The sequence below is a fragment of the Mastomys coucha genome, unplaced genomic scaffold, assembly GCF_008632895.1.
Source record: "Mastomys coucha isolate ucsf_1 unplaced genomic scaffold, UCSF_Mcou_1 pScaffold22, whole genome shotgun sequence".
NCBI classification, from domain to species: domain Eukaryota; kingdom Metazoa; phylum Chordata; class Mammalia; order Rodentia; family Muridae; genus Mastomys; species Mastomys coucha.
In genome coordinates, this window is record NW_022196905.1 from 119,485,799 (window position 1) to 119,498,149 (window position 12,351).

At 47.2% G+C, this 12,351-nt stretch overlaps 1 protein-coding gene across 2 annotated transcripts in view; it reads left to right on the top strand.

The window, feature by feature from the left end:
- LOC116068454 (transmembrane protein 132B) overlaps positions 1-12,351 on the top strand; it is a 337,983-nt gene that overhangs the window by 206,819 nt on the left and 118,813 nt on the right. For both annotated transcript variants that reach the window (XM_031338009.1, XM_031338010.1), the window contains one exon: positions 4,542-4,728. In XM_031338009.1, the coding sequence (XP_031193869.1) occupies positions 4,542-4,728 (187 nt within the window). The remainder of the gene's footprint in view (positions 1-4,541; positions 4,729-12,351) is intronic.

A 12,351-nucleotide genomic window follows, 5' to 3' on the forward strand; every position in this document is an offset into this window, starting at 1 on the left:
CCTGCATGGATTTACCTGCTGTGGGCACATCAAACATCAAACTCATGCCACATGTGGCTTTTTGAATGGCAGTTCAGGGCCCATTCTGTAATGTGCATCCCTCCCGGTTCAGCCTTGCTCAGCAAACCATCCCTCCACTGTGAGCTCACGGTGGAGCCATTTGTTCCCAGAGGCTGTAACCTAGTCCCTGGGGACTCACTTAGCGTGTGTTCCTCTGAGGCCCGCAAACTGCTGGTTCTTCACTGCCTCCTTGGTTGGTCTGATACACACTTAATGAACACTCAGTGTCTTGGGCAGTGTTCTGGGGACACATTAGCAGGAAAAACAGGTTAAAAAAAAACAAACCCCAAAACAAACTTGCTTTTGGGACACTTATGTGCCTCTGAGTATATATCTGTCTATGACAATTGACACCCTCAATAAATAATAGTATGTCAGAAGCAAAAACCATGAAGCAGTCAGATTTGGAGAAGGGCAGGAGAACTGCAGAGATGAAGCTGGGCTGTGATGACACCTCGGCAAGCAGATGGCATTGAACAATGGCTGCTCCTTTTTACATAGTAACTTGTGTTCATGTTGATGCTTGGGACACATTTTTCCATGATTTTTTTTGGGGGTGGTGGTGGTGGTGGTGAAGCTTAAAATAGAGTCACTCCTTTATTTAACAAATGTTTGCGGAGGGTATGCTTGGCTCAAATGTCAACTCCTCCCAAGGCCTTGCCTTCCACACCCACCTCCGGTATTTCCTATTGTAATTCATGGTTTCGATTAAAAAGTTGAAGGGACTGCTGTACATTGTCATCTCTGGAATTTTAAAAATTGAGCAAAATGATTTTCTGGACGTTTCACACGTGTGTGCAATGAGTCTCGATCATAGCCATCCCTTATTGTCCCTCTGGCTTTCCCCAGGGCCCCATGTCTCATTTCTCTCTGCTTTCCACCGGGGATGTGATGCTACCACCAGCCACTTAGAGTTTCCTGCACTGACCTCTGCACAATGACAGACTGGAGCCTGGCATCGAGAGCCGGTTAAACCATCTCTCCCTCATTTTCCCAGCGTGTTTTCTATCACAGAGAGAAATGAGCCCAGAAGTGTGGCTGAGCTTGCTGATTTGATTGTTGTTGGAGCAGCGGCAGTACAGTCCTTTGTTTTCAGCGTGTGTGTGTGTGTGTGTGTGTGTGTGTGTGTGTGTGTGTATGTGTGCATATGTGCACGTGTGCGCACGTGCTCGTGTGTGTATGTGTGCATGTGTGTGTATGTGTGCATGCGTGTGTTTGCGTGTGTGTGCATGTGTATGTGTATGTGCATGTGTGTGCGCACATACACATGTGTGCGTGTGTGTGTGTGTCTGTCTGTCTATAGCAGCTGTCCATCCAGGCCCACACTGTGTTGGCTGTGTCATCAGCAGATCCCATCCTGGAGTACCCAGTTTGATTTTTGCCCACTTTTATTTATATTAATGTTGAGGAAAAGGGACCCAAGGTGAAGCAAACCTAAGGCCACAATCTGCAGCGTCTTATTTCTAGAAAACCTCATTTGGGGGACGTTGCCTCCATCTCTGCTTGGTGGCTCAGAACAATTTAGAAGTTGGTGGGGAGAAAAAAAGCCTATGTAAATGACAGGATGCCCCCACTCATTTTTCTTTCCCCTTTCTCTCCTTTCTCTCTTCCTCTGCCGTACATCCGCATGGTCATCATTGTCAGTCATACAGTGTCTGGTCCTTGGGGACGGGCTGATGGGTTGGTCCTTCCCGTGACTCCTTTTCTCATACATGTTTGAGCTGCAGCCGTACTGTACACCTCAACCCTATCTTGGGAGTCCCCAGGGACTTAGAGATGGAGCTATCCTGTACTACAGGGTGATGCTTATCTTAGAGATGGGGTTTCAGGAAGAAAGTCCTTCTGCAAGGAGACCTGTGCTCCAGCCAGAGGTGCTGTATGCCGAGCCTGCTCAACACACATACTCCTGCACATTCCAGCCCCTGCCACAAACACTTAAACTCTTGCACATGCCCACTCACACCTATACCCACCCCCCCACATACCTGTACAAACCCATCCATACCCATATCCCCCACCTCCAACTCCACATGCATCCACACTCCTGAACACTCCTGCCCATGCACTCTCCCACAAGCTATGCAAGGGTACTTCATGGCTACTTGTTAGCTGCCTTATGCCCACCTCATGGCTAGCGCTAGGATACCGGTTCCTCAGTAGTAGCCACCATTATTAAACCGAGACTCAATGAGCTCCTTCCTCAGTTTTTCAAAGCTTATCAAGAGTGGCTCAGGAGCAGGTAAAATTAATAGTTATGAGCTAATTTCCATATAAATGAACTTATTAGAGAGTATTCCAGCTGCCTGAGGTAGAAGATTTCTTTCTGGTTTGGGGGAAAATGCTTAAAAGCAAAAAAACCAAATAAAACCCTCACAGCTGTGACTCCATTGTGACTACCTTTTCATCCTTTGCTTTGGGGGCCCCCTCTGCATCTGGACCAACTCACAGGCTGGACAGTACATGGATTAGAGGGCAACCATCATGTCTCACCTGACAGGACTGGCTTTTTCTCCTTGCTCACCTCAAAGCCCACACACAGCTTTACTAGGGATGGCACATGAGGCCTTCCTCATCGCACCATTTCTGGTTCCACAAAGGTAGCCACCATCCCTCAATGCTGAGAAAGAACTCCTTGGTTCTAAGAGAAAGCAAAGGTTTCCTCTTCCAGGATAGACGATCCTTTACAGGAGACCCATGGATAAGTGGCATTCCACATCCAAGTGTTGGGTGCCATCTTTGGAACCTCTTGAGACAGAGGAACAGCCTAGAGTTGAGTGTTCCTCATGTCTTGTTTTACAGAAGTCATTGTATGAGGGGACCTGTCCATGGTAAGATTTCTCTTTCTTGGTGATGCAGAAGGCTGCAGGTTCTTTTTTCCCCAATGTTTTCCTCACAGACTAAACACTGAGACACCACACGCAGAGCTCACCAGGCTCCATGAGGCAGGACAGAGGCCTTGAGCCCCTTTTAGTCCAAACAGACTCATTATCAGAGAAGGTACAAGCTGGCCTGGGGGACTCAGGTTGTAGGGAGTTGGGGAATTAGCTTCCCTGCTGACATCCTCCTGGGGTCCCAGTGAAGATAGATGCAGGGAAGTTGGCCAGAGGCTCACAGGATGGGATCCAATCACAGACCCATGCTGATGGCTTTTTATTCTCTGTGTTTGGTGAATGATTTCCAGTTTAGTAGCTAGCCTTCGTTTTCCAAGGGCCCTCATGTGCAGGAGTGTGTATGGATGTGTGTATGGATGGGTGAGGACATGAGTGGGCATGTACAAGTGTGTTTGTGTTATGAATTAAGGCAGGTGAGTAGTTTTTCTGTATTTATATTTAATCTAACTTGGGGCCGATGGAAAGTCTAGCATAATCCCCCTGTCAGCCACAGTTTCTGTGATAATCCATGTAACCTGTGTCATCCCTTCTAACCATTGATCTCATGCTGATCCCATAAGCCCACAAAATCATCACCATTATGTAAATCCTGGCAAGTCTGAGCCAGGGACTTGTTAGTTACAGAGAAGCTGTATAGACCGAGCATGACCTGTGCCTGCTTGACTGGAGGGGTGGGGAACCTGGAGCAGAGAATTCTTGGCTTTCCTTGAGTGTGGTCTGATGGTTTTGTAGGGGTGTGTGCAGGGCAGAGAGCTATGTGGGGCATGCCCAGAGATGCAGCAAGCCTGGGCTCTTATACTTGTGTGTGTGTGTGTGTGTGTGTGTGTGTGTGTGTGTGTGTGAGAGAGAGAGAGAGAGAGAGAGAGAGAGAGAGAGAGAGAGAGAGAGAGAGAGACAGAGACAGAGACAGAGAGACAGACAGAGACAGAGAGAGACAGAGACACAGAGAGAGACAGAGAGAGACAGAGACACACACATACACACACACACACACACACACAGAGAGAGAGAGAGAGAGAGAGAGAGAGAGAGAGAGAGAGGAGAGAGAGAGAGAGAGAGAGAGAGAGGGGAGAGAGAGAGAGAGAGAGAGAGATATCTTGGCACAAGGTAGGGCCATTTAGGGAGATGAAACTCCTATCGAGAAAATGCTCTCATCAGATTGCCCTGGGCATTTTCTTGATTAATGGTTGATGTAGGAGGGCCTACACCACTGTGTGTAGTATCATTCGTGGACCAAGCAAGTCAGTAAGCAACGTTCCTCCATGGCCCTCTGCTTCAGTTCCTGTCTCCAAGTTCCTGCATTAATTTCCTTCTGTGACAGACTGTGAGCTGTCTGCTGAGATACCCCCAGTCCCCACCCCAAGTTGCTTTTTTGTAATGGTGCTTGTCACAGCAATAGAAAACAAACTGAGACTCAACAAAGAGCATCAAGGGTGCACACCCACTCTGAGGTGCTGCCACCCATGGGTAGCCGTGAGTGAGTCTCTACCCTCTCTAACTCATCATGAACGGTATTAGATCACCGTATCCTTTGCTTTCTACAGAATCACGTGCTTTTACCTTAAACCCTGCTGTATGTCTGTTTTCCAGGGCGAATGGCTCCTTCTATGAGATTTTGCAAGTGGACTTTGGAGTCGATAACAGCAGCAGCCTGGCTGGGGCCCAGCAAATCACCTGGCAGGTAGAATATCCAGTGGAAGACTCCATGAGTGAGCTCTTCGTCTCTGAGATCTTCATCAGCCAGACGACCTTTGTGGGCATCGTCCCTCTCACCATGGTAAGGAACCAGGGCTCATGAAGATGAGCTGTGAAAGAACTTCTTTTGAGTATTTTTTTTTGTTGTTGTTTTATTTTGTTTTGTTTTCTCTTTGTCTTTAGGGATGCGTGGGTGCCCCTGAGCGTGCATATGTGTAGAGACTCTAAGGCTTATATCAGGAATCATTTTTATCGCTCTTCTTTCATTGCATACAATGAGCTAGAGTCTTTCGGTCAAACACAGAACTTGCCAATAATGTCCAGTCTCTTGAGCTCACCTCCTCTGGAGATCCTATCTCTGCTATCTCTGGCTAGAATAACACGTGGGCCACCTTACCCACCAGGTATTTGCATGGGGTTCTGGGGATCCGAACTCCAGTTCGCACACTTGTGTGGCAAGCGCTTTAACCACTAAGCCACACTCCAGCTTCTCCTTTGAATACTTATATCACTCAAAGAAACATGAAGTGCCTTTAAGCTCATTGTCCCTCATACACTTGGTGTGCACTATTTGAACAAGGGAAACGTACTTAAGCGGCGTTTTATTTACCTGCTTTCCATAAGGGGCTCCTGGGAAGCCGTTTAGGGTTTACTGTACAAGGCTCTTTTCATTTGTGGTGTTGCCAAGTGGCTCCTGGGGACCTCTTGTCTTTTATCGTTTCCATCTGTGTTCATATCGAGTCCAAGTTCTACACTTGGGGGAGATGGTTTCACTGAAGTGTGTCACGACTGTGTGCTGGGGACAGAGGCTCTAGATGCCCAGGAACTAGACCCTTATCAGTTGGCCTGTTCTGAGAGTCCCCAGGTGGCCCCAAGGATTGGCAAAGTTTGTATCATGCAGATGGACTGAAAGAGCCTTGTTGGGAATTGACTGGCTGAAGCTGGACAGAGTCCCAGAGCCCATTAAACTGCCCACATGTCTTCCCCGTTGGTATGGCAGGGATGACACTTCTCCCTCTGAGCTTGTCTGGGGCTCTGTTCACATTAGGCTCAGGAGCCACAGTTGAAAACAGGATTATGGGTAGAATTTCAGAACCTCCAAAGCATGGTGAGAGTGGGTGAGCACTGGAAATACTAAATATTTTTGGACTTTCCTATACTGGACCCAAAAGTTGGGGAATCCACATCAGATATTCTGGGCCACCTGTGGCTGACTGTTGAACGCATGACCCCAGTGCTTCCATCTCAGCTGCCAGTCAACTTGATTTTGAAGGTCAGTCTTACCATAGTGACTCACAGTTGACTCTGTGGCAGCTACAACTTGACAGGACATCACTTTTTGAGTTCCAAGGGGGTGGGGGGAAGCAGGGTTTTCCTGCATCTTCTTCTGGGAACTCATTCGCCCGCTCAGTGAGCATGAGGCTGGCGTGGTTGATCTTGTCTTAGGACTCTCGTGATTCGCTCCATGTATAATTGATAACACCCAATCCCCTATAAGCTCTGAAGCCTGGGATGGGATGGTACCGGAGGCTGAAGGAGTGTGCCTCACTGTCTACAGAGGCAGATGCCAGTTTCTGGGGAAGCTGTGGAGTGATGTGTGCTTATGTGTCAGAAAGATGGAACCAGGTCAGGACACCAGGGTTGGCTAAGTGCAGTCCTTGGCCAAATCCAGGCCCATGCTTATTTTAGCAAATAAAGTATTATGGGAACACGAGCCCACTTAGGATGAATCACCTGCGGCTACTTGGGTGCCATGATGAGGTTGTGCACAAGCAGGCGGGAATGCATCTCTGGCTTGAGTTTAATTTTAGCACCCCGTAATGAGTGACAGTTGGAGATGAATCCTGAGAACATGGCTGCTAAGAAGCTTTGGGAGAAATCTTGTCTCCTGCATCAGGGCTCATTTCCTAAGGAGGTCTTTACTGACCTGATCCTACCCTCTTTGGCCAGTGGTTCCATGTCTTCTCTCATAATGGATAGGGATAGACTAGCTGGGGGAGAAGGACCTGGCTGAAGACAAATGAAAGAAGACAGGAGAGAGTAGATCAGTGCATGGCTGGCCAGACAGTGGCCCTTTCTATAGCCTTTCTCTCATGGCCATTGCATGGTGGGACAGCATGCCTCCCATGTGGACAGATGTCATGCAAGCCATATAGGGCTTGTTTCTCTTCTTCGTCTGTCTCCAGCGCCTCCTTCTTGAACATTTTGAGGCTCCTGCATCCCCTAGAGTTGTCAGTTTATGTCCCATGCATCCTGCTCCATTGTGATTAGTTGCATCTCTCCATGTGGCTGAGTTCCACTCAGGGATACTTCCTTGTTTTTGACTTTGCTTGCTAATGGCTGGAAAGTGGAATGGCTGGATTTGTCATGTCTTGGTTCCCTTTGGATGGCTCAGGATGACTCCAGGTGGGGGACGAGGGATGGCTGAGCTTGCTCAGTAGAGTTTCCTAAGGGCTTGGTGAGCTGCTCTAGGTGAAGTGTCTACACTCATTAATACTAATACTGTTATTTACATCATCGTCAGCATGCTAATTATCATATACAGGGAAAGGCTGACACATTGGAGAATAAACAGAAGTTGCCTCTCAGGCTTGGAGGTGGTACTTCTCCTGGAGGTTTGGATGTGAAATTTCACCACAGGTTTAAAGTGTGTGACCATTTGGCCCCCACCTGGTGGTGCTGTTTCAGGAGGTCATGGAGACTTTAGGAGGTGGCACCTGGGTGGAGAAAGTAGGTTGCTGGGAAAGGAGAGCCTTGAGGATTGTATCGCTGCCGTGCTTCCTGTCCCTCTGTGCTGAGATGTGAGTATTAAGACTTGCTCTTCTGCTAGCACACCGTCTGGCCACGCTTCCCTATGTTCTCTGCCATGATGGATTATATCCCTTCAAGCCATGAGCTGAAATGAGTCCCTTTCCCTTCAGCCCACTATGTCCAATTACTTTATTATAGTGATGAATGAAGAGACTGTTATCAAAGGCAAATGGACTGTTGTGTGTGGTTTTTTTCTGGGGATACTCAACACACATGGTTCCTTACTCAAGGTGGGGGATCCACAATAGACAAAAGCCACGATTGCACCAAAGTCTAATGTGGGGAACTATTTCTGTGCCGCTTACTAATGCTCTTCCCCCCGAAACCTCTTGGACTGGACCTGTGTCATCCACATTGTGTTTGGCACCATTGTCCTCCGTGCCCCTACTAGGATGGCCCATCAGGCCATGATTAAAGCATCCAACCACATTTCTAGTCCAAATTCCCAAAGTCTTCCACATTTCTCCAACAAACAGCATGGTCAGGCCCATTCCAGTAGTACCCAACTCCTGATACCAACTTCTGTCTTTCTTACTGTTCTTTGCTGTGAAGAGACACCATTACTGAGGGAATGCTTATGAAAAAAAAGTTTAGTTGTAGACTTGCTCATGGTTTCAGAAAATTAGCCCGTTATCGTTCTGGTGGAAAGCATGACAGCAGACAAGCAGTCATGGTGCTGGAGATGTAGCTGAGAGCATTACATCCTGATCTGCAGGAGAGAGAGAGAGAGAGAGAGAGAGAGAGAGAGAGAGAGAGAGAGAGAGAGAGAGAGAGAGACAGAGAGAGAGAGAGAGAGACAGAGACAGAGACAGAGACAGAGAGACAGAGAGAGACAGAGAGAGAGAGAGACAGAGAGACAGAGAGGAAGAAGAAGGAGGAGGAGGAGGAGAAGAAGAAGAAGAAGAAGAAGAAGAAGAAGAAGAAGAAGAAGAAGAAGAAGAAGAAGAAGAAGAAGAAGAAGAAGAAGGAAGAAGAAGAAGAAGAAGAAGAAGAAGAAGAAGAAGAAGAAGCAGAGGAGGATGAGGAGGAGGGAAGAGGAGAGGGAGGAAGAGGAGGAGACAGGGAGCCAATCATAGGCTTTAGAAACTCAAAGCCTACTCCCCAGTGATAAACTTCCTCCAACAAGGTCATACCACCTAATCCTCCCCAAACAGTTCCACTCACTGGTGACCAAGCATTCAAACACATGAGCCTGTGGGAGCCATTCTCATTCAAACCATCAGAGGAACCAATACCTTTATTGGGGTTACTAACAGGGGTGTGGGCGAGAGGTTACTTATCAGAGCAGGGATAATTCAAAATCAGCCACATCACTGAAAAAAAAAATCTGGTGACAACTGGAGGAAGTTGAAACCCTGGGGCTCTCTACAGGACTTGCAGCCAGCTGGATAATTCCTACAGTCTCCCCCTAGGCAGCTCAGCAGACCACAGTCTGCTCCTCTTGCAAGTGTTGACTGCTTCTAAATCATGGGGAGGGCTCCTCCTGAATCTTTTACTTCCAGCTTTCCCAGACCCGTGAAGTCTACTTACTTCCCTAGTCTCATGAGCCTCCTGGACCTTCACATGGCCTTCATATTACAAGTATACAACACAGTAGGGAGGCAGGCACAGCCACAGGATGGGTGGGAATTCAGTGTGATCCAAGATTCATCGACTGTCAAGGGAAGTCAAGGAAGACTTGGGGACTCAGGCTGTGTGATTCTTAAAGAGGATTGATAATGGCTAGCTAGGAAGTCAGGAAGTCCTTCAAGGCTGAGGAGCAAGAAGGCGTTTGGGGAGCATAGCAGGTGTATGTGTGTGTGTGTGTGTGTGTGTGTGTGTGTGTGTGTGCGCGCGCGTGCGCGTAAGTGCAGGGCTGCGGATGAGGTGGCACAGTTGCCATTTAAGCATAGGGAAGATGAGGGTGATGAAGGAGGCAACCATGTTGGGTTCATCTGTATGCTTTGATGTCAGAACTCTGGTCTAACATCGTTATTTATTTGTGTAGTTTATTGGATCACAATACATTTATCAACCAACAAGCTTAACAGTGTTTTGTTAGGCTTTGTGTTCTCCACCTTATGGAAGGTTATTACCTTGTAAAAGGGCCCTTTGCCTTTCAGCCTTTCTGTCATGTGGAGATTTTCCCCTAGAGGACACAGCCACAAGGCACCATCTAAGAAATAAAGAGACCGTTCACAGATACTGAGCCCAATAGTAACCTGATCTCACCTTCAAGAAGCAGAATGAAATTTCTGCTCTTTATAAGGTGTCTAGCCTCAAGTATTTTGCTACAGCAGCACACATGGACCCAGACACCTGTTGGCTTATATTATGTCATGTTAAGGCAGAATTATCAATAGCTACTAAATATCAGTTTATATAGCAGGATTGCTCTTGTTATCAAGAAGAGTAACAGGTGCCTTCCAATTCCAACCCTCCTGGTAACTCTTTTTGGTTTATGCCTGTTTGGGTCACTGTGCAGTGACAGATTCAGAGGCTCGCTGAGAGCATTCTGTGATCATTTAACCATGTCTGCCATAGGTGGAATAGGAGTGGAGATAATGCCTGCCATGTTCTAGTCTTTCCATCTAGCCAATACATTTGGACATTGTAGGAAACTCTTCCCACTGCCTGCCTCCCAACTTCTTTGCTAATAGGACCCTAGCATAGCCTTTGCCTGGCCACATCCGTATGTCCACTGGCTTAGCAGGGTTCCCCCAGCCAGGGATAATAAATGGATTAACCCAATCCATCAATGGGGTGTCATCCATTTGCTGATGATTACTGTAGTGACTATCTTATGGCATTCTGGTTAAAAAACCCCCATGGGAAGTCTGCTGAGGAATTGAGAAAAGGAACTGCCTTCTATTAACTTCTGAGTACAAGTCATGGATGTTCTGACTTCCTGTCCCTGGAATAGTGGTGCAAATGATGAAACCACTGTCTCTTGGGAGGAACTGCAGGTATTTTGGGATGGTAGAGCAGAAATAGAGAGCCTGGTGTCACCTGCTGCTGAGAACCAATCAGGGATCTCCCAGTCCCAGCCACCTTGACTTGGGGTCTATAAATGCCCCACTTTAAACTGGTCATAGGCTGCAAAGAAAGGCTTTCATGGGGACTCCTTCATGGTCCCATATCTTGTCCCTCAACCTAGTTCTCACCCTTCACACACAGGCACAGAGGAACAGAGGTCCCCTCCTGTTGCTCCCAGGACTGGGCTGCACACCCATCTCTCAGATGCAAGGAAGTATTTCTGGCTTTGTCTATTTCTCAGTACAGGGATGTGGGAAAGTATTGATGGGTAATCAGCCAGTGGCATCTGCCACCCATGCGCTCTCCTGTTCAACCCTCCCAGAACCCTCCAAAGAGGTGTGTTATCTGGGGATTTAATCCAGGCTTACTCAAGAGAACTGCTGCCAGGGCTCCGTGATCCCACATTGGGTTAGATGCTGTGGATGCTTGTTGGTTTTGTTTCAGCCTTGGCTTCATGTTAGGTAAATATACAGCTTTGGGAGGTGTCACTGAGAGGGCAGAGAAGAGACCTCAGGTGGGGAAGCCAGTGTGAGGCTGGTACAATGGTTCAGAGAAGTGATTTTACCAAAGGCAGTGGTTGTGACAATTATTCATTCATTTGTCATCCATCTGTCCATCTGTCCATTTGTCCATCCATCCATCCATCCTTCCATCCATCTATCCATCCATCTGTCCATCCATTCATCCATCCATTCACTCATTCACTCCTATTGATCCATCCAATAATACATCTATTTACACATTCATCTATCCACCCATCTCTCTAACAATCCATCAGTTGATTGATATATTCATCCCTACATTGGACCATCTGTATCTCCATTGATTCACTCCTCCCTCCATAGATGCAATCATCATTTTATCTGTCGATCCATCCACCCCCATATGCTTCCATCTGTCCATTGACCACCCCACCCATCTATCCATCTATTCATTCATCCACTGATCTATCATCCTCCATTTATCTCTCCATAAATCCACCTATTGATACAGCTCTCCTTCCATTGAACCACCATCCATCCTTCCATTGATTCATCTGATTTCCTTTATGAATCTGTCCATTGTTCCATCCATTCACCCATTATCCATTGTCCATCCATCTACAGGCCAACCCATCTATTGATCTTTCCACAACCCACTCATTTATCCACCTGTCTGTCCATCCATCTATCCCTCTGTCAGTTGATTGATTTATGCATTCAGTCACTCACCTCCATGCAGAAAACACTTGTACAGCATACACAGTGCACCAAACCTGTTGCTCTCTGGTAAATAGAGAGAAAACGGAGCAGGTGGTAATTTTGAGTTGGATTCAGTAGGCCTTGGAGACCATTTTGTCTAATGTCTTCATATCTAGAAGATCAACACAGTTGGTCTCAAGCTGCAGAAGTCTCCCCCAGGTCACAGCCCTGGATGCTGACACCACCTTCTGTAGTAATTATTGCTTTCTTCCTCCTCCATGGGTCAGACATGTTAACAAGTGTGCTCATTTCTCCTCTTGCCTTTTCTTTTAAACCTTTCTGAATGCACACACTTCCCCTTTCCCCTTCCACACTGTCCCCCCATTGGGTTTTCTGCCCAGCTACTGAGCTGTGGGCATGGAGACTTGTTCCTGTGGGTGGCTGAGTGTTCAAGACAGCATCCCGCCATTCAACTCCAGTCCTTAAAACTAAAAAGCCCCAACTCTGCACATGTAGATAAAAAACACATTATCTTTCAAAAAGGTTGAAATAAAAAAAAAAAGTGAACACACTTGGTGAGTTTCTAGGCAACTGGAACCACAGGCTGAGCACAGACTGAGAGGAGATAATCAGCCTCCCTTTCGGCTACACTGGCTGAACCCTTCCAACACGGCCTGGGCACAAATGCCTCTTTCTTT